The 26,780-nt window shown below is 54.6% G+C and overlaps 1 protein-coding gene across 4 annotated transcripts in view; it reads left to right on the forward strand.

Moving 5' to 3' along the window:
* Positions 1-123: 123 nt before the first annotated feature.
* Positions 124-26,780, forward strand: part of TRAF2 (TNF receptor associated factor 2) — a 43,602-nt gene continuing 16,945 nt past the window's right edge. The window contains exons 1-6 of one of the 4 annotated variants that reach the window (XM_063650088.1): positions 124-161; positions 855-929; positions 16,440-16,658; positions 17,344-17,422; positions 18,162-18,260; positions 25,831-25,992. In XM_063650088.1, the coding sequence (XP_063506158.1) occupies positions 16,471-16,658; positions 17,344-17,422; positions 18,162-18,260; positions 25,831-25,992 (528 nt within the window). In that variant the 5' untranslated portion in view covers positions 124-161; positions 855-929; positions 16,440-16,470. Of the gene's footprint in view, positions 162-854; positions 930-4,715; positions 4,804-14,245; positions 16,327-16,439; positions 16,659-17,343; positions 17,423-18,161; positions 18,261-25,830; positions 25,993-26,780 lie in introns of those variants that run through there. The other 3 variants (XM_054502375.2, XM_054502376.2, XM_063650087.1) reach the window with 3 other exon arrangements.

Consider the following 26,780-nt stretch of genomic DNA (forward strand, 5'->3'; position numbering starts at 1 on the left):
CCAGAGCTGCAGCTGCCTTCCTGGAAACACTCCTGTCAGATGACTGCAGAGTGAGAGTGAAACCAGCTTCCCTCGGCGGCTGCAGCACAGGGCTGACATGCAAACGTCTGAAAAAAAGAGGCAAGCTCTTGGTGTGAGCAAGTGGACTGCAGCTATTTGAGGTGGGCACTTCCCCTGGGGACAGCATCAGGCACACAAGGATGTCCCTTGTTCACGGTCCCGTGGGGGGTCCAGCTCGGACATTCTGCCTCCTGGCTCCATCTGCAAGTTGGGCTCTGTCATCCCAAGACCTGAATAAAAGGACATGAGGTGTGAGCCTTCGAGGGTGCCAACCACGCCCAAGGGAAGCCAGGCATCCACAGAGCCCTGCTGGGCACAGATGGCAGACACAGCCACTGGATTTCAGACGCATCCACAGAGCCCTGCTGGGCACAGAGGGCAGATGCAGCCACTGGATTTCAGACGCATCCACAGAGCCCTGCTGGGCACAGGGCAGATGCCAGTGGCACGGCGGCCCCTCACCCCCCGTGCTCTGCAGGCCCAGTGGGTAGCTGTGGGGTCCTCCCTGGCCAGGTCAGTGAGTGGCTGGCACCCACGGCAGCATCTGCTGTGGTCCATGGTCACGCCGCCCCTCCAGGGACACTGGCACCCTCCAGTCAGGACACGGAGCCCAGGACAGCAGCTGCATGTGTCCATCTCCAGGTTCCAACTGCTGCCCTCCTTCCTGCTCCTGCAACCCCCGTCCTCAGGCAGTGGGAAGGCGCTGGGGCTTCTCCTGAGACTGCCCGGGGACGTCCCCTCCCCCTGCCCCTGCTGGAGGCCTGGGTGGCTGACTTTTGCTTTCTTTTCGGCAGGAAGGAGCCCACGTGGGAATCCCCTGAGCTGCGCCATGGCCAGAGTGAGTCACCCCTTTCCAGCCAGCAAACAAGGCGAGTCCCCAGGTCAAGGTGTCACAGCTTCCAAGCTGGTGGGCGGGGTGGGGAGGCCGCTTCCCAATCAGTGTGTGCCTCTGCCTCTCATCAGGCTGGTATCAACTTGCTAGGCCTTGCAGGCCTGTCATCACAATCAACATTATTATTATTATTATTATTATTATTATTATTATTATTATTATTATTATTTAGACAGAGTCTTGCTCTGTCGCCCAGGATGGAGTGCAGTGGCGCAATCCTGGCTCACTGCAACCTCTGCCTCCCAGGTTCAAGCAATTCTCCTGCCTCAGCCTCCCGAGTAGCTGGGATTACAGGCATGCCACTATGTCCAGATAATTTTTGTATTTTAGTAGAGACGGGGTTTCACCACCTTGGCCAGGCTGGTCTTGAACTCCTGACCTCAGATGATCTGCCCACTTCAGCCTCCCAAAGTGCTGGGATTACAGGCATGAGCCACCACACCCAGCGAGTTTTTTTTTTTTAAGTGTGTGTGCCAATCTTCTGGAAACAGAGCAGTATAAATTAAACAAAGGCATTTTCATGAGAGCAGCACTGGGGCAAGTCCTCTGAGACTGGGTGGCATGGGACAGTCATCCTGGCCACTGCCTGCTCTCGAGGGCTGTGGGCATTTGCCAAGCTTGGGAAACCTTTTCTGGACTTGGGGTGGGGCTGAGGTGGTCTCAGACTCAGCCCTTCAACACTGTCATCATCCAGGACCAGTGAGGTGTGTCACCCCAAGTTGGAGGTCACTGTCTGAAAGCTGTTAGAATGACTTTCCCGTTACCCTGAAGGAAGTAGAGTGTCCCAAAACAGGTGAACCCCTCCCAAAAAACAGGTGAACCCCTTCTTTTTTCTTTGAGATGGAGTCTTGCTCTGTCACCCAGGGTGGAGTGCAGTGGCACAATCTCGGCTCACTGCAACCTCTGCCTCCCTGGTTCAAGCGATTTTCCTGCCTCAGTCTCCTGAGTAGTTGGGATTACAGGCACCTGCCACCATGCCCGGCTAATTTTTGTATTTTTAGTAGAGACGGGGTTTCACCACGTTGGCCAGGCTGGTCTTGAACCCCTGACCTCAGGTGATCCACTCACCTCAGCCTCCCAAAGTGCTGGGATTACAAACATGAGCCACTGTGCCGGGCCTTTTTTTATTTTTATTTTTTGAGATGGAGTCACGCTCTGTTGCCAGGCTGGAGTGCAGTGGCGCAATCTCGGCTCACTGCTACCTACGCCTCCTGGGTTCAAGTGAATCTCCTGCCTCAGCCTCCCAAGTAGCTGGGAGTACAGGCGTGCACCACCATGCCCAGCTAATTTTTGTACTTTTAGTAGAGACGGGGTTTCAACATGTTGGCCAGAATGGTCTCGATCTCTTGACCTCATGATCTGCCCACCTTGGCCTCCCAAAGTGCTGGGGTGAGCCACCGCACCCAGCCTTTTGTATTTTTTTAGTAGAGACAGGGTTTCACCATGTTGGCCGGGCTGGTCTCAAACTCCTGACCTCAGGTGATCTGCTCACCTCGGCCTCCCAAAGTGCTGGGATTACAGGCATGAGCCGCTGTGCCTGGCTGTTTTTTCTTTTTTAAAAGAGACAGGGTCAGCCAGGTGCAGTGGCTCATGCCTGTAATCCTAGCACTTTGGGAGGCCGAGGCAGGCAATTGCCTGAGCTCAGGAGTTCCAGACCAGCCTGGGCAACACGGTGAAACCCTGTCTCTACTAAAATACAAAAAAAAAAAAAAATAGCCGGGCATGGCGGTGTGCGCCTGTAGTCCCAGCTACTCCGGAGGCTTAGGCAGGAGAAATTCTTGAACCCGGGAGGCAGAGGTTGCAGTGAACTGAGATCGCACCACTGCACTCCAGCCTGGGTGACAGAGCAAGACACCGTATCAAAAAAAAAAAAAAAAAAGAAAGAGACAGGGTCTCACTCTATGGCGCAGGCTGGAGTGCAGTGGTGCAACCGCAGCTCACTGCAACCTCCACCTCCTGAGCTTTAGTCATCTTCCTGCCTCAGCCTTCCAAGTAGTTGGGACTACAGGTGTGCAGCACCACACCCAGCTTATTTTTTTTCCTTTTTTCAGTAGAGATGGGATTCCACCATGCTGCCCATGCTGGTTTTGAACTCATGGGCTCAAGCAGTCCTCCCGCCTCAGCCTCCCAAAGTGCTGGGATTATAGGCATGAACTGCCACGGGAACCCTTTTTCATCCCGAGCTGGGTGCTGCAGACTCAGGACAGCTTTGAGCCTCCCAGATGCAGCCAGGAGGAGACGCCTCCTTACATCTGAGAGCTCAGTTAGTTACTGGGCTTGAGCAACTTCACTGAGCCTGTAGGTGCGGACTTGGAACATTTCCATGGCTGCTTGCAGCAAACTCAGGGGTGATGACGTTGATGGAATCCGATGGCTTCCTGAGTTCCATCTCAAGGCCTTGCTGTCCCAGGAATGTGGGTTTGGGGCGGAGGGGAATTCCAACTGCAAACCAAGTAACATATATGAAATGTGGCATTGGCGCCTGGGGACAGCGTGGCCCGTGTAAATTATGTAACTTCAAAGCCTGCCCTGTTTTGCAGTGTATTCCATCCTTGAGGAGTCCCGTGGTCTCAGGGTCTGAATGCTTGGAGGAGACTTACCTCCGTGAACGTTTCCTTCTCTGCAAAGCGGGGGGGAAAGGTCTCCATTTCACCAAACGCTAGCTGGAGAGGAGGTGGTGTGTCCAGTGCTAGCCCGTGCACCGCCAGAGAGAACCTGCTGCAGCTCCCGTTCTCTTGGGCAGATGACGGTGCTGCCTCCCCCATGCAGCCCACAGGACTCCTAGGGCAGCCCCTGTTTTGGTCGCCAAGGCCACTGTTTTCGTTTGAGTGTCTGGAGGCCATAGGTTGTGTTTTCACTTGAGGTCGGGAGTTCAAGACCAGCCTGGCCAACATGGTGAAACCTCGTCTCTACCAAAAATACAAATATTAGCCGGGTGTGGTGGTGGGCGCCTGTAATCCCAGCTACTCGGGAGGCTGAGGCAGGAGAATCGCTTGAACTCGGGAGGCGGAGGTTGCGGTGAGTCGAGATCGCGCCACTGCTCTCCAGCCTGGGCGACAGAGTGAGCCTCCGTCTCAAAAAAATAAATAAATAAATAAAGTGCACAACCCAGTAGATTAGCACACCGGCCATGTCGGGCGGCCGTCACCACTGTCTGGTTGCAGAACATTACCTCACCCCAAAAGGAGACCCCATATCCTTAATACCTTACTTAAGTGTGCAGTATTCTTTTAGTCCTGTTTCTCATAAATGTAACTCAAATTGAGGCCCCGCTCTGCGCCCGGCACCGGGGGAGGCGGAGGGACCCGCAGGTGTCGGGCAGGTGCGGCCGCCCCGCCAGGGCCCCGCGTCCCACGCGCGACGCGCGCCTCGTGGGAACCGGTGTCGCCCGGCCTGGGCTCCCGGCTCACCTCTCGGGTGTGCGGCAGGGGTCTCCGCACCGGGGCCACGGGAGGGGAAGCAAGGGCCTCGCTGTCTCGCGGCACCTGGCGAAGGGACCCAATTGACGCGGACCCTATAGCGCAGCTCCGCACCAGCTCCCCGCACCAGCGCCCCGGAGCGCTCTTTCAGGAAAAATCAGAGGGCGACTTAGGTACCCGGGCCGTCTCAGCGCCGACCAATCGGCGCCCGCTGCGGCTCCTGCGGGCTCGCTGGTTGGCTCCGGCGTCAGTCCGTCAGGCGCGCTCGGAGCCGGGCGTATCTGGCCAATGGCGCTCGCTACGGCTTCCTGAGGGCTCGCTGGTTGGCTCCCATGTCCGTCTGTCAGGCGCCCTCGGCGGAGCGGCGGCGGCGGCGGCGCTGGGGGCGGTGGCTGGGCGGGCCTTTAGTTCCGGGCGCGCTGTGACCGTTGGGTGAGGCGGGCGCGGGGTTGGGTGCGGGGTCGGGCGCGGGGTCGGGTGCGGGGTCGAGCGCAGGCGCGGGCACCTCTCAGGGAGACTCCGGGCAGGAGCGGGAGTGGGGGCAACGGAGGCCGCGGGGCGGGGGCGGGGCCCGCCCGAGGGGATTTCTCTGAGCTGCTGGGCCGGAAACCAAGTCCGAACGTGGCTGGCGCGGGAAAGTTCGGGAACGCGCGCGGCCGTGCTCGGAGCAGCGCCGGGACACGGTCCGGGGTTTTGCGCGGGGTCGCGGCTCCCAGTACCGCCTGAGGCCCGTGGGCGGCCTACCCGGCCCTGCCCCGCCCCGGGTCAGCCGCTCCCCCGCGCCCTGTCGCCCCTCCACTCTCAGTTGTGGGCCCCTCTTGTCCCCGAAGCCCCGCACCCTCACCCGGCTGCGTGCTCGGGCGGGTCAGGGGCGCCTCCGACCCCTGAGGCTGCCAGCGCCCCCCAGCCAGGGGTCGGGGAAGACCAGTGAGCCTGGGGGCGGAGCCGACTCTGCTGCCTTCCTGCTGAGTGGCTGGGGAGACCCAGCCTGAGCCTGGGTGAAAAGTCCCTGTGGCTGCTGGGAGGGTCGGGGGCAGCAAGGAGCCAGTGCGAGGATGGGCTGCGGTGGCCGGGGCCGGGGCCGGGGCCTGGCAGTAGCAGGGGATGTTTGTGGAAGGTAGAGCCGAGAAAAAGAGGAGTTGGAATGTCTGCAAGAATCTGGCGTGAGCAGCTGAAGGCTGGTGCTTCCTAGGCCAAGATGAAGGAGTCACAGCGCCCATGGCCTCTCGGGAGGCGGCCAGATGTGCAGCCTGGGGTCAGGGGAACGGTCAGGGCCGGAGCTGGGTATTTTGGAGTTGTCATTTTGAGGCCCTGAGGGCTGAGGGTCAGTGCAGAAGAGCACCAAGCCCCCACTCGGTGTAGGGCCGACAGGGGGTAGGGTGTCTGGCAGCCAGTGAAGACGGGGCTCGGAGGAGGAGGGAGTCTTGTCTGGGTCAAGTGCCATATGATCTTGAAGGGACGGAATTACTGCCCTGTAACTCAATCTCTCTCCCTGATAATAGCCCTAGTTTTTAATAAGAGGAACTAAATGTATTAATGGGTGGACACTTGTAAGGTTCAAGAGCTCTTCTTCTGCAACGCTTGCTTCTGATACTTTTGTATGAACAATTGTTAGGAGTTTAGGTTGTTATCAGGCTTCTATTTGGTATTCTTTTGAGCCTGAAAAAGATGGGGTTACATATAAAATTATAATTTTATTTATTTATTTTTTGAGATAGTTTTGGTCTTGTTGCCCAGGCTGGAGTGCAGTGGCTCGATCTCGGCTCACTGCAGCCTCCGCCTCCTGGGTTCAAGCGATTTTCCTGCCTCAGCCTCCCGAGCAGCTGGGATTACAGGCGTGCACCACCACGCCCGGCTAATGTTTTGTATTTTTAGTAGAGATGGGGTTTCATCATGTTGGCCAGGCTGGTTTCAAACTCTTGACCTTAGGTGATCCACCCACCTCGGCCTCCCCAAGTACCAGGATTACAGGCATGAGCCACCGCACCTGGCCATGAAATTACAATTTTAAAGTTAACTTCTAGTATTTGGAGGGCCTCATATTCGTGGCTGCATGCAGATAAATGTTCCTGAATATTACTCAGATGGGCTTTTATAGAAGTAGGTTAGAATCGGGTGCCATGACGCCTGAAGCCCCAGCTACTCCGGAGGCTGAGGCGTGAACCCGGGAGGCGGAGCTTGCAATGAGCCGAGATCGCGCCACTGCACTCCAGCCTGGGTGACAGAGCGAGACTCCATCTCAAAAAGAATCGGGTGCCACCCAGTGAACTCTTACGTGGAGTCCAGTATTGTATGAAGCAGTTATACGCTGTTGGTGGAGACATGAATTGAGGAAGTTTGAATCTCCAGCATTTGGGGCATCTTGGAGTCTGCTTGTGAGAAGGGCAAGGCCTGGGTTGAACCCAAACGTTTGCGGCAACTAGGTGACCCCTCCAGCAGCCAGGCTGCACCCATATCTGATTTGATGTCATGGTTTGGGCAGTGTTTGACTTTTGTAACAATACAGCTTGTCCTTTTGAGAGTCACCGATGCCACCAAACCGTGTTCACACACCAGAGTCAGGATGTCAGGTCTCAGCTGCATGATGACTCCAGCTTAGTGAAGGCCTCTGATTTCTTGTGGGGGTGTCCCGTTGTGAAGGGAACACACAGCTCAGCCCTACCAGCAACAAGGGTGCCAGATGCCTCCCACTGTCCCGTGGAGGGGAGTCTTGCCCTGTCACCCGGCTGGAGTGCAGTGGCACGATCTCGGCTCACTGCAACCTCTGCCTTCTGGGTTCACTGCCTTCTGGGTTCTGCTGCCTCAGCCTCCCGAGTAGCTGGACTACAGGCGCCCGCCACCACGCCCAGCTAATTTTTTGTATTTCTAATGGAGACGGGGTTTCACTGTGTTAGCCAGGATGGTCTCTATCTCCTGATCTCGTGATCCGCCCGCCTCGGCCTCCCAGAGTGCTGGGATTACAGGTGTGAGCCACCGCGGAGGGGCTTTTTTACATTAAAACTTGTTTGTTTTTTTTTCTTTTTTTGTTTGTGTGTTTTTTTTGTTTTATTTTTTGAGACGGAGTCTCGCTCTGTTGCCCGGTGTGAGCCACCACGCCTGGCCTTTTTTTTTTTCTTTTTTGATACAGAGTTTCGCTCTTGTTGCCCAGGCTGGAGTGCAATGGCGCGGTCTTGCCTTGCTGCAACCTCTGCCTCCCAGGTTCAAGCGATTCTCCTGCCTCAGCCTCCAGAGTAGGTGGGATTACAGGCACCCACCACCATGCCCGGCTAATTTTTGTGTTTTTAGTAGAGACAGGGTTTCTCCACTTTGGTCAGGCTCGTCTCGAACTCCTGACCTCAGGTGATCCACCTGCCTTGGCCTCCCAAAGTGCTGGGATTACAGGTATGAGCCACCACGCCTGGCCTTAAAACCTGTTCTTGACATTTCTTTGCCATTTTAACTTTTTTGTTATTTTATTTTTATACCTGAGGTCTTGTTATGTTTCCCAGGCTGGTCTCGAACTCCTGGCCTCAAGTGATCTTCCAATCTCAGCCTCCCAAGTAGCTGGGATTACAGGTGCAAGCCACTGTGTCAGTTGGTCACCACATGTGTGAGAGTTCCCCCCACCCCGGACACTTATTCAGTCGGTCACCGCATGTGTGAGAGTCCCCCCCCGCACGCTCGTTCAATCGGTCACCACGGGGGTGGCACTTTTGTTTTTAGCCGACTTACCTGATAGAATTGGGAGTTTTAAAGTAAAACTGATGTGGAAGCCTGAAAAAACCAGCAGCACATTGTTCGTTTTCAGATTGAATCGCTCCTAGCTGACCCCTCACATGTCTTATGATACGTGCAGAAAGCAAGAGCAGCCCATGCCGTCCGGCCACGTACCAGGTCTCAGTCTGTGTGTCTGGTTCAGGTGACCATGGTGTTCAGTTCACTCCCTCCTGCCTCCTGTGTAGGCCATTGAGAGCTCCCTAGTCTAAGCCGGAGGAGGTTCTGGTAAGTGCTAGGCACAGTGGAAGTTGGATTCCAACGTGTGAGCAAATTGGGGCACTGTCAGAAGTGTGCTAAAATCTTGTTGTAGCACTTTTGAGCCTTCCGGGTGGTTTTCATTAGTTCTTAAAATGTATTTATGAATGAGATTCAAATAAAATGTTTAAGGAATCTCTAAGCACAAAGAACCCCAGAGTGTAGTGTGGGCATCAGTGGGACCTCAGGGTCCCTCGACCGGGCTGCCTGCCGTAGCCTGGCTGTCTGGGGTTGTGTTTTCATTTGGAAGCAGGAATAATGACCCCCGACCTTCCAGCTGTGTCAGGACATCACGATGGCCACGTGAGGCCGTGTCTGTGAGGAGTGTCTGCCGGTGGTGGAGGCCATGCTCTTTGTTGTGAATCTCGGCTCACTGCACCCTCCTCCTCCTGCGCTCAGGTGATCCTCCCACGTTAGCCTCCTGAGTAGCTGGGACCACAGATGCATGCCATCACACCTGGCTCATTTTTTGTATTTTTTAGATTTGCTTTTTTTGTGTGTGTTTTGTTTTTGAGACAGAGGGTCACTCTTGCTCAGGCTGGAGTGCAGTGGCACAATCTCAGCTTACTGCAACCTCCGCCTCTCAGGTTCAAGCGATTCTTCTGCCTCAGCCTCTGGAGTAGCTGGGCTTACAGGCTTGCACCACCATGCCTGGCTAATTTTTTGTATTTTTAGTGGAGACAGGATCTCACCATGTTGGCCAGCCTGGTCCTGAACTCCTGACCTCAGGTGATCCACCGACCTCGGCACTCCCAAAGTGCTGGGATTACAAGTGTGAGCCACCGCACCCAGCCAATTTTTTGTGTTTTTGGTAGAGACAGAGTTTCATCATGTTCCCCAGGCTGGTCTTGAACTCCTGAGCTCAAGCAGTCTGCCTACCTCGGCCTCCCAAAGTGCTGGGATTACAGGTGTGAGCCACCATGCCTGGCCCATTTTCGTGGTTCTTTTATGTCTGACAGGCATGCCTAGGGCAGGGAGGGCGCACCTCTGTCTCTCCACCTTCAAGAGCGCATTTAGGAGGAATGTCGATATGAAAAGAATAAAGCTTTGTCTGAAAGATGCACCAGGACACTCTTCAGTGACATTGGGAAAAAAGAAGGCTCACCCTGAATCTTTTTTTTTTTTTTTTTTGAGACGAAGTTACGCTCTTTTTGCCCAAGCTGGAGTGCAGTGGTGCGATCTTGGCTCATTGCAACCTCTGCCTCCCAGGTTGAAGCGATTCTCCTGCCTCAGCCCCCCGAGTAGCTGGAATTACAGGCGTGAGCCACTGCGCCCGGCTAATTTTGTATTTTAAGTAGAGACGGGTTTCTCCATGTTGGTCAGGCTGGTCTCGAACATCAGACCTCAGGTGATCCACCCACCTCAGCCTCCTAAAGTGCCGGGATTACAGGCATGAGCCACCGTGCCCGGCCCATTCTGAATCTGTCTACCCTAGCAAAACGATCCTTTATTTTACCTTCTTACCCCATTCATACACTGGCATGACTGCACTCATAGGGTTCTTCACATTTTATATCCTATTTAACATCTTATAACAAGTATAAAATAGGATTTTGTCCTAAAGAATGTGGTTTAAGGCCGGGCACAGTGGCTCACGCCTGTAATCCCAGCACTTTGGGAGACCGAGGTGGGCAGATCATGAGGTCAGGAGATCGAGACCATCCTGGCTAACATGGTGAAACCCTGTCTCTACTAAAAAATACAAAAAATTAGCTGGACGTGGTGGCCGGTGCCTGTAGTCCCAGCTACTCGGGAGGCTGAGGCAGGAGAATGGCGTGAACCTGGACGGTGGAGGTTGCAGTGAGCCAAGATCGCGCCACTGCACTCCAGCCTGGGCGACAGCAAGACTCCGTCTCAAAAAAAATAAAAAGAATGTGGCTTAAAAACCAATAATATTTAAAAGTAGAAAATTTCTTTGTCCAAAGTGGGTTAGAAGCCACTTTGTTCTAAAACCATTAAACCTTTTTAAACTGTTAGTGGCTCAGCCAGGCACAGTGGCTCATGCCTATAATCTCAGCACTTTGGGAGATTGAGGTGGGCAGATTATCTGAGGTCAGGAGTTTGAGACCAGCCTGGCCAACATGGTGAAACCCTGTCTCTACTAAAAATACAAAAATTAGCCAGGCGTGGTGACAGGCGTCTGTAGTTCCAGCTACTCGGGAGGCTGAGACCAGAGAATCGCTTGAATTAGCCAGGCATGGTGACAGGCGTCTGTAGTCCCAGCTACTCGGGAGGCTGAGGCAGGAGAATCGCTTGAACCTGGGAGGTGGAGGTTGCACCTTAGATCACACCGTTGCACTCCAGCCTGAGCGACAGAGTGAGACTCTGTCTCAAATAAATAAATAAATAAACCATTAGTGGCTCATGAAATCAATGGGATAGCTTCTGACCAGAACAAAAGAAATAGAACACTCAGAATGCCTCTCATGAAGACTAAGTGTAGTTCTGTGAACCTTTTAGTGATGTACGTGTATGTAGCACGTCTCCACATGTCATGATAAATGTGCACTGAGGGTGCAGTCCTGGTGAGCAGGCTCCCACCTCAGTTTGCCACGGCTGGTGTGCATCTGTGAGCTCCGGAACATCCGCATAGCTCTGCTGCCCCCAGGAGCAGGTGCACCCACCTTCGAGAAAGAGGGAGAAACAGGTGTGGCCTCCCCACTGAGGGACCTTGAGCACTGGGCAGGCAGAGCCCCAGCGTCCCTTCTGTTGGGTGGTTGGAGGAGTAAGTTTAGGTTATAAGCATGTTTTCTGAACTCTGAAGTGCCACACGAATGCAAGGTCTCACTAAATTACAGATTCAGAAGCTGGGATTGAAAGCACACCACTGCTGGCTTTGGGGGGCAGACAGGTGACTGACAGTCTCGTCACAGTTTCTCAAGAGTCAGCCCTATTCAGGCCAGTGAGCGCAGGTCAGGGATGAGGTTGCTGCCTTCTGCATTCCCCAGTCCTGTACGCGGCGTCAGTTTTGGCAGTCCATGTGTCTCTCCTGTAGAGGATTAGAGGGGCCGGCCCCATGGGTCTGCAGGGTTGGTGCACCGTCTGGGGAAGACACTTGGAATGTGCTTCCGTTGGTGAGCCAGGTCAAGGAAACTTCGGGGAATGTTTGCAGAAGGAATGTTTGCAGAAGGAGCTGAGGGTGGTTGTCTTGGGGCCTAAGTTTTTCTGACTTAAAAAGCACCTCCTATTCGGGGTCTGTGTGGTAGTGACCCTTTTTCTTTTTTACTTTTTCTTTTTTCGAGACGGAGTCTCGCTGCAATGCGCAGGCTGGAGTCCAGTGGTGCGATACTGGCTCACTGCAACCTCTCCTTCCCGGGTTCAAGCGATTCTCCTGCCTCAGCCTCCTGAGTAGCTGGGATTACAGACGTGCGCCACCACGCCCGGCTAATTTTTGTATTTTTAGTAGAGATGGGGTTTCACCATGTTGGTCGGGCTGGTCTCAAACTCCTGACCTCATGATTCTCCTGCCTTGGCCTCCCAAAGTGCTGGGATTGCAGGTGTGAGCCACTGCGCCTGGCCTTTTTTTTTTTTTTTTTTTGAAATGGAGTCTTGCCGCATCGCCCAGGCTGGAGTGAAGAAGTGGTATGATCTCAGCTCACTGCAACCTCTGCTTCTTGGGTTCAAGCAATTCTCCTGCTTCAGCCTCCACAGTAGCTGGGATTACAGGCACACACCACAATGCCCAGCTAATTTTTGTATTTTTAGTAGAGATGGGGTTTCACCATGTTGGCCAGGATGGTCTCGATCTCTTGACCTCATGATCTGCCTGCTTCAGCCTCCCAAAGTGCTGGGATTACAGGCGTGAGCCACCACGCCCGGCTGGTAGTGGCCCTTTTTCAGGGGTTTACAGGTAAACTTTCCTTCCACTTTTTGAGATCTGGGGACATTACATGGGAGTTGGAGGCAAGTCTCGGAAGGCTGCTAGGCCTTGTCCTGGGTGCAGGCTTCTTAGGCCAACCTCGGGGTTGCCAAGGGGCAGGTGTGCAGATCCATAGGGACCAGCACCGGGGCTCTTCCAAACAGGGCAAAGGTGTTAAGGGAACAGAGGAGAGCAGGGGGATTAGGGGCATCATGAGGATGGTGGGGGACAAGGCCAGATGGGGCTAAACCCAGTGGTTGGGTTTCCTTCTGAGTGCCCAGGATGTTCCTGGGGAGCCCTCAGTGAGGGGTGCCCTATTGTGGGTATGAAGGAGGAGCAGAGAGCAGGGTCGGGGCCAGAGAAGGGGCTAGTGCTGGCAGCATGGAGGCAGAGCCAGTGGGATTGGCCTGTGATTGGACAAGGAATGGGCTCAGAAAGCCTCCTGGATAGCTGGGCATGGAGGTGCACTCACCTGTAGTCCCAGCCACTGGAGAAACTGGCGGGAGGATCGCTTGAGCCCAGGACGTCCAACCTGTAGTGTGCAATGATCACACCTGTGAATAGACAGCGTACTCCAGCTAGGGCAACATAGTGAGACCCCTGTTTCTAAAGAAAAATGAAAGCCTCCTGGGTTTGGCTGAGTCCCTGGTGAATGGTGGAGCGGTCCTGAGAGCTGGGAAGACCTCTTTCTGGCACAGCAACCAGGGCAGAGGTGAGAGGAGGAGAGAAGGGCCTCAGCAGTGCTCTGGCCTCTTGGGTCCATCCAAGACTTGCCGGTCCTGGGCCTGCTGGGAGAGGTCAGCCCCTTTCAGGCGAGCAGCCCTGGGGCCAGGTGACCCACGCCGCCATGTCAGGGGCACACAGTGGCGCTTCGTTTTCCTCACTGCTGGGGCCACAGCCTTCCTGCTGCCGTTCTGCCTGGTGGGTGGGTCCATGCTGCTTTGAGGAGGCAAGTGACCCAAGGCTTCCGGGACACTCTTTTGGCAACTTGGGCCTTGGAAGGACAGCAGAGCAGGTGTGCAGTGTTAGGACCTGTGGCTGAGCTGACCTAACAGCCTGCCTGGAGGCATCAGTCAGGCTCAAGTAGGACAGCAAGGCCCCCATCTTGGGGCTGTTGTCCAGGCACAGAGCAGTCAGCATCTACTGTCCTTCCTGGAGAAGAAAGGGAAATGCATTTGTCATTTAAATGTTGGAATGGGCCAGGCACGGTGGCTCCTACCTGGAATCCCAGCACATTGGGAGGGCAAGGTTGGTGGATCACATGAGGCCAGGAGTTCAAGACCATCCTGGCCAACATGGTGAAACCCCATCTGAAAAATACAAAAAATTAGCCGGCTGTGGTGGCGTGTATCTGTGGTCCCAGTTACTTGGGAGGCTGAGGCATGAGAATTGCTTGAACCCAGGAGGTGGAGGTTGCAGTGACAGATTGCTCCACTGCACTCCAGCCTAGGTGACAGATCGTAAGACTGTGTTTAAGGGAAAAAAAAAAAAAAAAGGAATGGTTCTGAGAAGTCATTGCTTAAGTAAATAAAATGCCACCCCAGGTTGCCCTCTTGGGAGAGGACTCTGGAGGCTGCCCTCCACCCTTAGGCCAGGGCCTGCCTGTCAGTCCCTGCCTCCCTGGGCTGCCTCCTGGGGATCTGAGCCGACACCATGCCCCTGTCCTTCCTCCACCTCTTTCCCAGGTTGCTCTGCCTGGAGTCCACCTTCTAGGAATGAGCCCCCCCACCCCCAGTGGAAGTCCCTCTCTAGCTGTCCCCAGTTCCCTGAATCAAGACTGCTTCCCTGCTAGAGAGATGATCCCAATTCCCACCTCCTCTCCCTGGCTCTCAGGGGCTGGGACTGGGGTCAGAGCATACTTAGAGCTAGCCCTGGCCCTCAGGCTGCTTTTGGAAGGGGGAGCATGGCAGGTGAGCATCAGGTGACACGTGCCCCCATGGGGACCGCAAGAAGGCGCTGGAGGCTGTTGCGAAGGAGCGGTGTGTTTCGGGTCCTCATGCCTGGCCCTGGTTCTGGGTGTGAGGCTGTGGAGATGCATGGGTCTGCCTTTCTAATCTGCAGCTACCTGTTGCTACTTGGGGAGCTCCATTGGTTGCTGTCCGGTTGTGTTTCGAGTCTGTTCTCTTGGGTGTCTGTGCCGTGGAAGTTCCTGGTGCTTGATGGGGCCAGCATGTGTGAACAAACTTCACTTCAGCCAGAAGCTTTGAAGTCTTTGGACTCAAGCTTTACCCAAACCGCTTACAGGGTTGTGGGGCACCGAGTGCCTGTCTCCCCCCTTTTTTTTTTTTTTGAGCGGAGTCTCGCTCTGTCACCCAGGCTGGAGCGCAGTGGCGCGATCTTGGCTCACTGCAACCTCAGCCTCCTGAGTAGCTGGGACTACAGGCGCCTGCCACCACGCCCGACTAATTTTTTGTGTTTTTAATAGAGACGGGGTTTCACCGTGTTAGGCGGGATGGTCCCGAACTCCTGACCTCATGATCCTCCCACCTCAGCCTCCCAAAGTGCTGAGATTACAGGCGTGAGAGTTGTAGTTCGTTGAGAGAGAGAGAGACCTCAAGGAAATGCTTGGTGTGCCAGGTGACTGCTCGCTCTCCTTGTCTGCTCACTCTGCCCAGTGAATGGTTCTAGGCATCCTCATTGTTCCCTTCCTCTGTCCTCAGCATCAGCCCAACCCTGACCAGGCCCCTTCCTGAGGTTCCTGCACAACAGGGGCTCCATGATGGGAAGGGGTGAGAGAAACCCAGCTGGGGATGCTCTGTAAGGAGAGCAGAGCCCAGTGGAGTCTCTGCACGGGACGCTGAGGGAGGAAGAGCTGCAGTTAATCCAAAAGGAAGGGTGAGGTGCAGGGATTGGCTGGACGATGCTCAGAGAGGCAGGAAGAGTGGGCATGGCACTGAGTGGCTGAGGCCATCGGTGGTGGCCTTGGTGCTTAGAGAGGCGGAAGGAGAGGACATGGTGCAGGGCGCTGAGGCCATCTGTGGCTGCCTTGGTGGGGCTTACTGAGTTCTAGTGGACAGCAAGGTGCCAGGGCAGGGCTGGTACATGGAGGGCTCTGAAGGCCATGTGCATTGTCTGAAGTGAGGGGAAACCCGTGGTAGCTAAAGGGAGTGCACTAGCCAGCCCCAGGTGCGCCACATTCCTGCTCTAGGGGCTGGAGGGGAACCCGTGGTAGCTACAGGGAGTGCACTAGCCAGCCCCAGGTGCGCCACATTCCTGCTCTAGGGGCTGGAGGGGAACCCGTGGTAGCTAAAGGGAGTGCACTAGCCAGCCCCAGGTGTGCCACATTCGTGCTCTAGGGGCTGGAGGGGAACCCGTGGTAGCTAAAGGGAGTGCACTAGCCAGCCCCAGGTGTGCTACATTCCTGCTCTAGGGGCTGGAGGGGAACCCGTGGTAGCTAAAGGGAGTGCACTAGCCAGCCCCAGGTGTGCTACATTCCTGCTCTAGGGGCTGGAGGGGAACCCGTGGTAGCTAAAGGGAGTGCACTAGCCAGCCCCAGGTGTGCTACATTCCTGCTCTAGGGGCTGGAGGGGAACCCGTGGTAGCTAAAGGGAGTGCACTAGCCAGCCCCAGGTGTGCTACATTCCTGCTCTAGGGGCTGGAGGGGAACCCGTGGTAGCTAAAGGGAGTGCACTAGCCAGCCCCAGGTGTGCTACATTCCTGCTCTAGGGGCTGGTCTGGCGGCATGGCTCTCTCCTGAGTGCCTTTAGGGCCTGAGTGCCGGCAGGCAGGCGTTTCCTGCCCAGTGGGTTTGGTAAGATGTATTTCAGAAGGCATCCACCACTCTAAAACATGCTTATTGCAGGAACCATGGGGGATACCGAAGGGCCTAGAGCCTTGAGAACCTCTGACCGTTAGTGTTAACAGGAAGGTAGCCTGTTCCCCTAGCTGGGGAGGTGGGTGTGCGTGGCAAGAAGCCCATGCATCTGTGCCTCTTCGGAGCTGTGGGTTGGGTGTGTGGATGCCAGCCGTGTGGTCCCCACCCTCACTGAGCCTGAGTTTCCATACTGGTGGCGGGAGATGGGACTAGAGGGTCTCCAAGGCTCCCTGAAGCTCTGCGATTCTGCTTTTCTGAGTCTTGACCACAGGTCAGTGGGGACCCGGCCCCTCACTATCGCCTGCTACTGATCACCATTGGTTTGGTTTTCTCTCGAGGACTGTTCTGGAATTGAGGTGTAACGTGCTGTGTGTTCTTCCTTAGGGCTTTGTCGTTCTCGGGGGTCACAGCTCTCATGGCTGCAGCTAGCGTGACCCCCCCTGGCTCCCTGGAGTTGCTACAGCCCGGCTTCTCCAAGACCCTCCTGGGGACCAAGCTGGAAGCCAAGTACCTGTGCTCCGCCTGCAGAAACGTCCTCCGCAGGCCCTTCCAGGCGCAGTGTGGCCACCGGTACTGCTCCTTCTGCTTGGCCAGCATCCTCAGGTACATGGGGCCCACAGGCTGGGAGGAGAGGCAGGTAGGCTAGGCTGGTTTTAGAGCCACGCTGCCCAGCCTGGTAGCTCCTGGCAGAGCTGGGTCCAGCCTAGATGTGCTCCAGTTATCGATACTCCCTGGATTTCAGAGGTTTACCACAAAGAATGTAAAATTAATAATTTTAAAATAGCAATTTGAAATACTATTTTGGATACATGGGGTTAAATATAGTACATCGTTACAGTTAATTTCACCTTTTTATTATTTTTAATGTGAGTACTGGAAAGTTTAAAGTGCCGCCTACTGCTCACTTTTTGGCTGCTCTAGGCAGCTAAGACAGCCGCCTTCCTTGCAGTGAGTGGTCTGAGAGGTGTGGCCTCTGCATATCGGCAGCAGCTCGGCCTGTCGGGAGAGCTGGCAATACCTGAGTTACTGCAGTAGGTGTCCTTGGCGGTTCAGGCGCACCTTCCTCACAAACAGGGAATGATGAAAACAGTGTACTGTGAATACTGGGGTTTAAAATATGTCCTGTTAACATTTGCCTGCTGTTGGTTTCACTAAAGATGAGAAAGTTTAAAGAAACTGTGGTGTGGAGGTAGGTTTTTGAACTGAAGCAAATGGTGTTCGTTTATTTTTTGCATTAGGTTTCACAGTGGGGTTTTTTTTCTTTTTTTTTGCCTTTTTTCCCCACTAGCTCTGGGCCTCAGAACTGTGCTGCCTGTGTTCACGAGGGCATATATGAAGAAGGCATTTCTATTTTAGAAAGCAGTTCGGTAAGTAAAATGTCTTGAAGCTAAAAATGTTGAACAGAAAATGTCTTAATTTCCTTTAACAACATGGGTGGGGCTGGGCACAGTGGATCACACCTGTAATCCCAGCACTTTGGGAGGCCCAGGCAGGAGGATTGCTTGAGTCCAGGAGTTTGAGACCAGCCTGGGCAACATAGTGAGACCCTGTCTCTACAAAAAGCAAAAAACTTAGCAGGGGCCGGGCTCAGTGTCTCACACCTGTAATCCCAGCACTTTGCGGGGCCAGAGTGGGTGGATCACCTGAGGTCAGGAGATCGAGACCAGCCTGGCCCACGTGGTGAAACCCCATCTCTACCAGAAATACAAGAAATTAGCTGGGTGTGGTGGCGCACACCTATAGTCCCAGCCACTTGGGAGGCTGAAGTGGGAGGATTGCTTGAGGCTGGGAGGCGGAGGTTGCAGTGAGCCAAGATCATGCCACTGCACTCCAACCTGGGTTACAAAGTGAGACCCCTCCTTTAAAAGAAAAAAGGGCAGCCAGAGGTTGTCCCTTAGCAGACTCCGGAAGTTTAGGGTCTGGAAACTTTGGCATCAAGGTGAGTCCAAAAATAAAAAGGAATCAGAGAGTCATCCTCTGCTCCTGGAGTGGCCTGGAAAGGCGACGTGAGGCAGTGTTGGTTGGTTTGGACGCGTGGTCTGTGTTCCTCGGTTGTAGCAGGGAGGCTGGGAGGAGGTTTAACCCGAGGGATGTTCCTCTCCCCAGGCCTTCCCAGATAATGCTGCCCGCAGGGAGGTGGAGAGCCTGCCGGCCGTCTGTCCCAGTGATGGGTGCACCTGGAAGGGGACCCTGAAAGAATACGAGGTAAAGACGCCTGCGTGTGGCATGGTGACAGAAGCCCACGCTCCCCAAGCAGTTACGACCTTGTCCTGCACGTTCCTCTCACTGGGGCTGAAGCCTGTCTGATGTCTGTGGAGGAAGAGACGGAGCTGCTCCTTAGAGTATGTCCATTTAGAAACTCAAGTAGTGCAGAGCACAGACCTGCACCACGGAGCTTGGGCTGTGTGACCTTGGGCGAGGTACTTACCCTCTCTGTGCCTCAGGTTTCTTGTCTGTCGATGGGGGTGCAGGATCCCACCATTGTGGGGTGGCTATGAGGGTTGGAGGTGCCTGTGTGGGCCCTGGGAATGCCATGGTTATCTAAGCAGTAGTGTTTCCTGGGAATGAAGGGGAGATCGCTGTGCACCAGGACCTGCAGCTTTCAAGTTTGGTGGGGGTTTTTGTTGTGTCTCTTGTATCCACAAAGGATTGCTTATTTTGAATTGCGTTGACACTGGAAATTGCAGAAATAATGGACACCCTTGTCCTGTGGTCATAGCAACATAGGCAGTGGCCCGCACTTCACTTGGCCGTGGTTTGTCCCTGTGTGCTGGGCAAGGTGGGCTTGCCTTCCTGCACTGGCACACTGGGGATTTCAGTGTGATTCTCACATCACCTTTTAGGTATTTGGAAACTTCACTTGTAGTGTAGAGGCCAGGAGGTGCCGAGAGAGCTAGTCGAGGCCTCTACGGCTCGCCAAGTTATGCAGTCTTCCTTCTTGTCGTAATGAATGCCTTTTAAGAGGTTTCTCTCTGGGATCCTTGTACAGGATTCCCAGAGTAACACTGTCCACAGAGCCCAAAGGTAGAGGCAGCCCAGTGTCCACGGATGAATGGATAAACACGGGAAGTGTGATCTGTGCGCACAGTGGGATATGATTCAGCCTTAAAAAGGAAGGCGATTCGGACACACACTCCCCAGGGATGAACTCTGAGGACAGTTTGCTGAGTGACATGAGCCAGTTACCAAAGGACAGATCCTCTGATTCCACTTAGGTGACACCCCTAGAGTCATCAAATCCATGGGTACAGGAAGTAGAATGGAGGGGGCAGGGGTCATTGTTCAGTGAGTACTGAGTCATACATTGGAATCTCAAAGTGAGGCAGTACCTTGATGCCATCCAGTCCAGCCCCAGGTTGGTGAGGCTGTGAGGGCTGTTTGCTCGGAATCCTGGCTTTCTGCACTTAGGGGAGCTTCCTGCCCAGGCTGGGGCTGCGATCTCCTGCTCAGCTGGACCCTGGGGTGTTGCCGGCTGGGTTGGAATTGGACCTGCATTACCGTGGGTTTCTCCTCTCCCGCTCCCTGCCATGTGAGCCTAGCCACGCCTCCCTCGATCTTTTGACAGACTCTGCTTTGTGGTCTTTGGGCTCCAAGTTTCGTTTTTTCAGAAGAACCGCCCCAGCTGTATCTGGGGTGAACAAGATGTGCTTTCCTCCCTAGCACGGGGATTGCATCCTGGAAGTGGAGCGGTAGCTCCAGGGCACTGCCCTAGAGTGAGACTCCTACCTCTGTGGGCAGAGATGCCAGACGGCCCCCAGCCACGACGTGCGATGCAAAGCTTTCTAGGCTCCTGTGTGGCTCTGCTGCACAAACAGCTGTGGTGCATGGCGTCGTACACCCCACTCCCTGCTCCTCGAAAGAGACGCAGCTTGGTCATTGCCCAGTGCTGTCTGCAAGAGAGATGGCTCCCTGGGGAGGTGGCCCAGGGTCAGGGTCTCCCTGGGAGGGTTGGGGTACCAGCTGGCTGCAGGGAGTTAGGGGTGCTATGCGCCATGCCACCCTTTGAGAGGACTGAGGAGTGCCTGGGGGACAGGTGGGATAATAGTTCCCAGCTCTGCACTGGACCCTGAGTCCTCTGGGGTCTCTGCCACCTCCAGGCTCATGGGATGCAACATTGACAATTATGAGGGCCTCCGGCTGAGGGCCAGGGACTATAGCCAGCCCTGGCCTGGGGCGCCACGCGGTCCTGCAGGCACGCAGGGTGGAAAGTCCCTGGCTGCACCTTTGAGAGCTCTGGAAAGTCCCTGAGAGGAGCCGGGTTTCGTCATGTGGGAGGGGCGGGCACTGCTCTGGAATAGCTTGGCTGTGGCCTTTGATTTTATTGATCAAACCTCTCACTGGCTGTAAATGTCACACATGGGGACAGAAATCAACCCCTGTCTGTACAGTTGGGAGCCAGCTCTGCAGGCGTAGCTCTGCCCCTCAGAGCCACCTCTCTTTGCTCTCTGGTTGCTCGGAGTGTGCTGCTAGTTGGGGCCTTATTGTGAACACATTTCTGAGGCTAAGGCTGCCTTTCCTCCTTGATGCTCAGAACTTTATTGGAAAAGGGGAAAATCCTGCTTAGCTTTTGAATGTTTGTCGTTTGCAATGATGCCTTTCTAGGAACTGAATGATTTCATTTATTTATTTATTTTTTTTTTTGAGACAGGGTCTTGCTCTGTTGTCCAGGTTAGAGTGCAGTGGCGTGACCTCGGCTCACTGCAACCTCCACCTCCCAGGTTCAAGCGATTCTTCTGCCTCAGCCTACAGGTGCCTGCCACCACACCTGGCTAATTTTTTGTATTTCTAGTAGAGATGGGGTTTTACCATGTTGGCCAGGCTGGTCTTGAACTCCTGACCTCAAGTGATCCATCCACCTTGGCCTCCCAAAGTGCTGAGGTTCCTGGCATAAGCCACTGCACCTGGCCAAATCGAATGATTTTAAAACTTTAGGTAAATGTTAATGGAGTGCTTGCCGAGTGCTAATAGCAGAACTGAATTCCCCAGCGGGCCCCTGAGCTACTCGTTCTGGCAGCTGGGTGCGGGGGTGCGGGGAGACTTTCCAGAGAGGACATAGGCTGGCTGCACAAGCAGCGGAAAGGCCAGGAAAAGCCAAGTATGCTCGGCCTCATGGACATTCTAGTGACATTCAGAGGGATGACGACTGTATTTGCGTCAAATGTTTAGTTTGAATTCTGGCTGAATAAATATTGATTTTTTTTTTTTTTTTTTTTTAACTGTGTCCACTGTGGGTGGGGAGAAGACTGAGACAGATGGTGCTGGTGTAGATGTATCTGCTGCAGGACAACCCTGGTCCCACTGGGGATTTCAAGTACCGAGTGCCAAGAGAAAGGTTTTGTTTGTTTGTTGTTTTTTGAGAGAGTCTCACTCTGTCGCCCAGACTGGAGTGCAGTGGTGCGATCTCAGCTCACTGTAAGCTCCGCCTCCCGGGTTCACAGCATTCTTCCTGGCTCGGCCTCCTGAGTAGCTGGGACTACAGGCGCCCCCCACCAGTCCTGGCTAGTTTTTTTGTATTTGTAGTAGAGATGGGGTTTCACCGTGTTAGCCAGGATGGTCTTGATCTCCTGACCTTGTGATCCGCCTGCCTTGGCCTCCCAAAGTGCTGGGATTACAGGTGTGAGCCACCGCGCCCAGCCAAGAAAGGTTTTATTTTTGACATTTCGCGCATGCAGCGCATCTCAGCAGTGAGGCTGAGAGTAGAGGCGTGCCGCTGCCCCACAAGCCTGCATGCTGCCCCGCAGCACCTGCACACTGCCCCACAGCACCAGCCAGCCTTCGCCAGCCTGCTTTCAGCCCTTCAACCCCCCACACGTATTTTTTCTTTTCTGGCTTATTTTAAAGCAAATGAAGATGTCATATCATTTCACCTATGAGCATTTTATTATTATTACTGTTTTTAAAAATAGAGTCTTGCTCTGTTGCCCAGGCTAGCGTGTAGTGGTGGGATCATAGCTCACTGCAGCCTCGAACTCCTGGGCTCAAGTGATCCTCCCACCTTGGTTTCTTAAAGTGCTGGGATTACAGGTGGGAACCCACTGTGCCCGGCCATTTTATTAAGTTTTAAAGAACAGTCTTTTTTATTTTTATTTTTTATTTTTTTGAGATGGAGTCTCTCTCTGTCGCCCAGGCTGGAGTGCAGTGGCACGATCCCGGCTCACTGCAAGCTCCACCTCCCACGTTCACGCCATTCTTCTGCCTCAGCCTGCCGAGTAGCTGGGACTACAGGTGCCCACCACCACTCCCGGCTAATTTTTTTTGTATTTTTAGTAGAGATGGGGTTTCACCGTGTTAGCCAGGATGGTCTCAATCTCCTGACCTCGTGATCCACCCGCCTCGGCCTCCCAAAGTGCTGGGATTACAAGGCGTTAGCCACCGCGCCTGGCCTAAAGAACAGTCTTTTAATTAAATCTAAGAACATTGACTATTTGTGCTTTCGTTTTTGTTTCATAAGCCAGAATAGTTGCTTCATAAAAGCCATAATAGTTGCTGAGGCTCCTCTTTGATTCAGCTTGACACTGGCTTGTTACACACTAGTGTGGCCAAGGGCTGGGACCCGTCCCATCAGTGGGTAGCAGAGTGCAAGGCTGTTGGGTTCAGGGAATTGGTTCCTTTAGCAGGTTCAGCTTGGGCCAGTGCCGCTGGAGGTCTTGGAGGGCTGGGCCTGTGTGCCCTGGGGCGCCTCTAAGGAGTAGTTGCTGTGCCTTTATGAAGGTTTGGGAGGAACACTCCCCGGGGAGGTTGAATGGAAGCCAGCCCAAGTGCCTGTGCTGTGCAGAGCAGGGTCTCCTCTCTCGGGGGGGAAGTAGCATTAACCTTTCCTGAGTCACTTGGGGCTCCTGAGCTGTAGCCAGCTCTCAGCTGCTGACCCCCCACTCCCCACTCCCCACCCCTTGAACGGCCCGCAGCCAGGTCCTCTGCTGCCCTGGCCTCTCAGGAACCTTCCTGTCAGCATGTTGTCCTCCTCTCTCCAGGTTGTGCCCATTGGTACAGAATATGCTCTAGTCTCTCTTGTCTCAAAACTTAGTGTTGTGCTCAATGAGCTAAGCTAGGCACAAGAAGATAAATACTGCATGAATTCACTGACAGAGTTCCCGGAGTGATCAAATTGAGAGCCAGTAGATGGTGCTGGGGGCTGGAGGAGGGGAATGGGGAGTTAAGGTTTAACAGGGACAGGGTTTCAGGTTTCTACAATGGAAAGCGTTATGGAGGTAGATGGTGGTGATGGTTACATAACATCAATGAAATGTACTTAATACCACAGAACTGTGCACTTAAAAATGGTTAAGATGATACATTTTATGTTTATCATGATTCAAGAAACTTAGCGGATTTTCAACTCCGTGTTCCTTTGACTTCCATTCCCTTTCTCTGTTCCCAGTCATAGCAGACTTCTCCCAAAAGAAATGTTTAACTCTGGCCAGGCACAGGGGCTCATGCCTGTAATCTCAGTACTTTGGGAGGCTTAGGTGGGCAGATTGCTTGAGCTCAGGAGTTCAAGACCAGCCTGGGCAAAATGGCCCTACCGCCGGGCACGGCAGCTCACACCTGCAATCCCAGCACTTTGGGAGGCCAAGGCAGGTGGATCACGAGGTCAGGAGATCGAGACCATCCTGGCTAACACAGTGAAACCCTGTCTGTACTAAAAATACAAAAAAATTAGCCGGGTGTGGTGGAGGGTGCCCGTAGTCCCAGCTACTCGGGAGGCTGAGGCAGAAGAACGGCGTGAACCCAGGAGGCGGAGGTTGCAGGTTGCAGTGAGCCAAGATCGCACCACTGCACTCCAGCCTGGGCGACAGAGCAAGATTCCATCTCAAAAAAAAAAAAAAAGAAGATGGCTCTGCCAAAAATACAAAGAAATTTAGCTGGGAGTGGTGGTGCGTGCCTGTATACCTGTAGTCCCAGCTATGTGGGCGCTGAGGTCAAGGCTGCAGTGACCTGTATTCTCACTCCTGCACTCCAGCCTAGGTAACTGCATCAGTCTATTTTCATACTACTGTGAAGAAATACTGGAGACTGGGTAGTTTATAAAGAAAAAGAATGGACTCATAGTTCCACATGCCTGGCGAGGCCTCACAATCATGGAGGAAGGCAAAGGAGGAGAAAGGAGTCTCACATGGCGGCAGGCAAGAGAGCGTGTGCAGGGGAACTGCCCTTTATCAAACCATCAGATCCCATGAGACTTACTATCATGAGAACAGCACAGGAAAAACCCACCCCATGATTCAATGACCTCCCACCGGGCTCCTCCCACAACACATGGGGATTATGGGAGCTGCAATTGAAGATGAGATTTGGTTGGGGACACAGCCAAACCATATCAGTGACAAAGTGAGACCCTGTCTCAAAAAACGAGCCTTGTTTAGTTTTATTTCTGCACCTCACCGGCCCCCTGTAGAGGCGAGTGGGACCTCCTGTGGCTTGGGCCAGAGGCCTGAGAGTCCTCCTTGACTTCTCTGTGTCCCTGTAAGCGGTACATTCAGTCTGCCAGCAGGGCCACGTGGCTCCCCAGACACATCCTGAATCCGGTCCTCTCTCCCGTTCCGCTAGCACCTTTGTAGTGCCTGCCACCCCGTTGTTCTTCCTATGACTTGCGGCTTCCCAACCTTAGAGTCTGTGAGAAGCGCAGCTGCCAGGCAGTCCTGGAAGGGTTCAGCCATGTCCCATCACCTTGCTGTCCCGACCCCTCACATTCGGGCAGAGCCCTCAAGACAGTCCGGGAAGCCCTGCCTGGGGCAGCAGTGGGCTGGAGAGGTGGCTGGGTTCTGCATCCTACATTCTTGATTCTTCCTGGCCTGGGTGTGGCAAGGAGCTGGCACTGCCTCCTTTCCCTCTGTGTCCTTTTCCCTTGCCACCCTGGCCATCTGTGGACGTCCACAGTCCTCTGCCTCGCCTGACGCTTAGCCTGCAGCAACGGCTCCCACTTCCCTAGTCTGCAGTCTGCATCTCGTGGCACCTTCCCCAGCCCTGCCTCTACTGCCTGCCTTCCCTGGTGTTCTGGCACCGGTGGTCACTCTACCAGGTTGTCAGCTCCAGGAGGGCAGGGCTTCTGCCCAGCTCATGGGTGGCTCAGTGTGTGGGAACGTGTAGGTGCCTGAGTGACCTTCCTGTGTGTCACTGGCCCTCGCCTGTCTTCTTCGCAGCTTAGGCCCTTTCCAATGCATGTGCTATGCAGCTAGAACCAGCCTGCCGCAGGCCCAGCTCCTGGCACCTTGGCCTGGTGGGCTTGTGTCTCAGGCCTTTGCTGGCTTCCTGGTGCTGGAGGCAGAGGCCAGCCGCCCTCATGCTATCTCCTGTGCGTGTTCCCTGCCTCTTCACGCCTCCCACCTGCAATGAGGATGGGGCCGGGACTGGCAAGACTCAGCCTGGACCGCGTTGTGCTTGGTCATCAGAGCAAGAGCGTGGCCTGCTTTCTCGGTTAGGAGCCAGTGTGTGTGGCAGGGACCCGCTGGCGCAGAGCAGGGACTGTGCACTTGGCTGTTTCAGGGGGCAGATCGGGGAGCCTGGTGGTGGCAAGGCACCCACACAGAGACCCCCATGACAGAGCATCCCCTCAGCTCAGTGTGCGGTGAAGAGAGTGGAGACGAGGACACACCGATCCGATCTCCTCCTGCCCTCCCACCTGTGGGAGCCCTGAGAGCTACCTGCAGAGGGCGGCTCCCAGGACCAGCATGCGGACACCAAGCCAGTGCTACATCGCCTGGTGTCCCCGGGTGAAGCTGTGGCTGCCCGAATGTCCCACGCGAGTTCTCCTGACGCTTCCTCCTTTTGTTGCCAGAGCTGCCACGAAGGCCGCTGCCCACTCATGCTGACCGAATGTCCCGCGTGCAAAGGCCTGGTCCGCCTTGGTGAAAAGGAGCGCCACCTGGAGCACGAGTGCCCAGAGAGAAGCCTGAGCTGCCGGCATTGCCGGGCGCCCTGCTGCGGAGCGGACGTGAAGGTGCGTGGGGTGGAGCGGCAGCCTGTGTGGCTGCAGCCGTGCGGGGCTGAGCTGGGGAGCTGCATGCTGGCCGCTGGGGCCACGTCAGCCCCTTGGCACTCCTTCCACCGCCTTAGCCCTTTCCCTGGAGACACGCGGGGGATGTTTCTCGGCAGAACTGGGAGTGGGAGTCAAGTTAATGCTGAGGCCTTTCAAAAGCATTTTTGTAAGCTGGGCGTGGTGGCTTACGCCTGTAATCCCAGCTCTTTGGGAGGCTGAGGCGGGCAGATCACGAGGTCAGGAGTTGAAGACCAGCCTGGGCAACGTAGTGAAACCCCGTCTCTATTAAAAATACAAAAACAAAATTAGCTGGGCGTGGTGGCAGGCGCCTGCAGTCCCAGCTACTCAGGAGGCTGAGGCGGGAGAATGGCGTGAACCCAGGAGGCAGAGGTTGCAGTGAGCTGAGACTGTACCACTGCACAGTAGTCTGTGCAACAGAGCGAGACTCTGTCTCAAAGAAAATAAAAAAATTTTAAAAAAGCATTTTTGTCTTAGAAAAGTCTAAATGCATCAGGTAGAGAGTGCAGTGGTGGGTGTGCGTCCGTCCTCGCCAGGCCTGGGCTTTGCCCCCGAGACAGTTGCTCAAGTCTGACTTCGTCTTCCCCGAAGCGTTGGTGAGAACGCATTTCTGCGGTGCACAGAGCTACAGTTGCTAACGCCATGTCTGAGATGTAGCTGTGACTGTTCACACGGCCTGCAGCCTGTGTCTGTGTCCCTATTGTCTGTCTTTGCCTTGGTGTTTCTGAATC

The sequence above is a fragment of the Pongo pygmaeus genome, chromosome 13 (genome assembly GCF_028885625.2).
Source record: "Pongo pygmaeus isolate AG05252 chromosome 13, NHGRI_mPonPyg2-v2.0_pri, whole genome shotgun sequence".
NCBI classification, from domain to species: domain Eukaryota; kingdom Metazoa; phylum Chordata; class Mammalia; order Primates; family Hominidae; genus Pongo; species Pongo pygmaeus.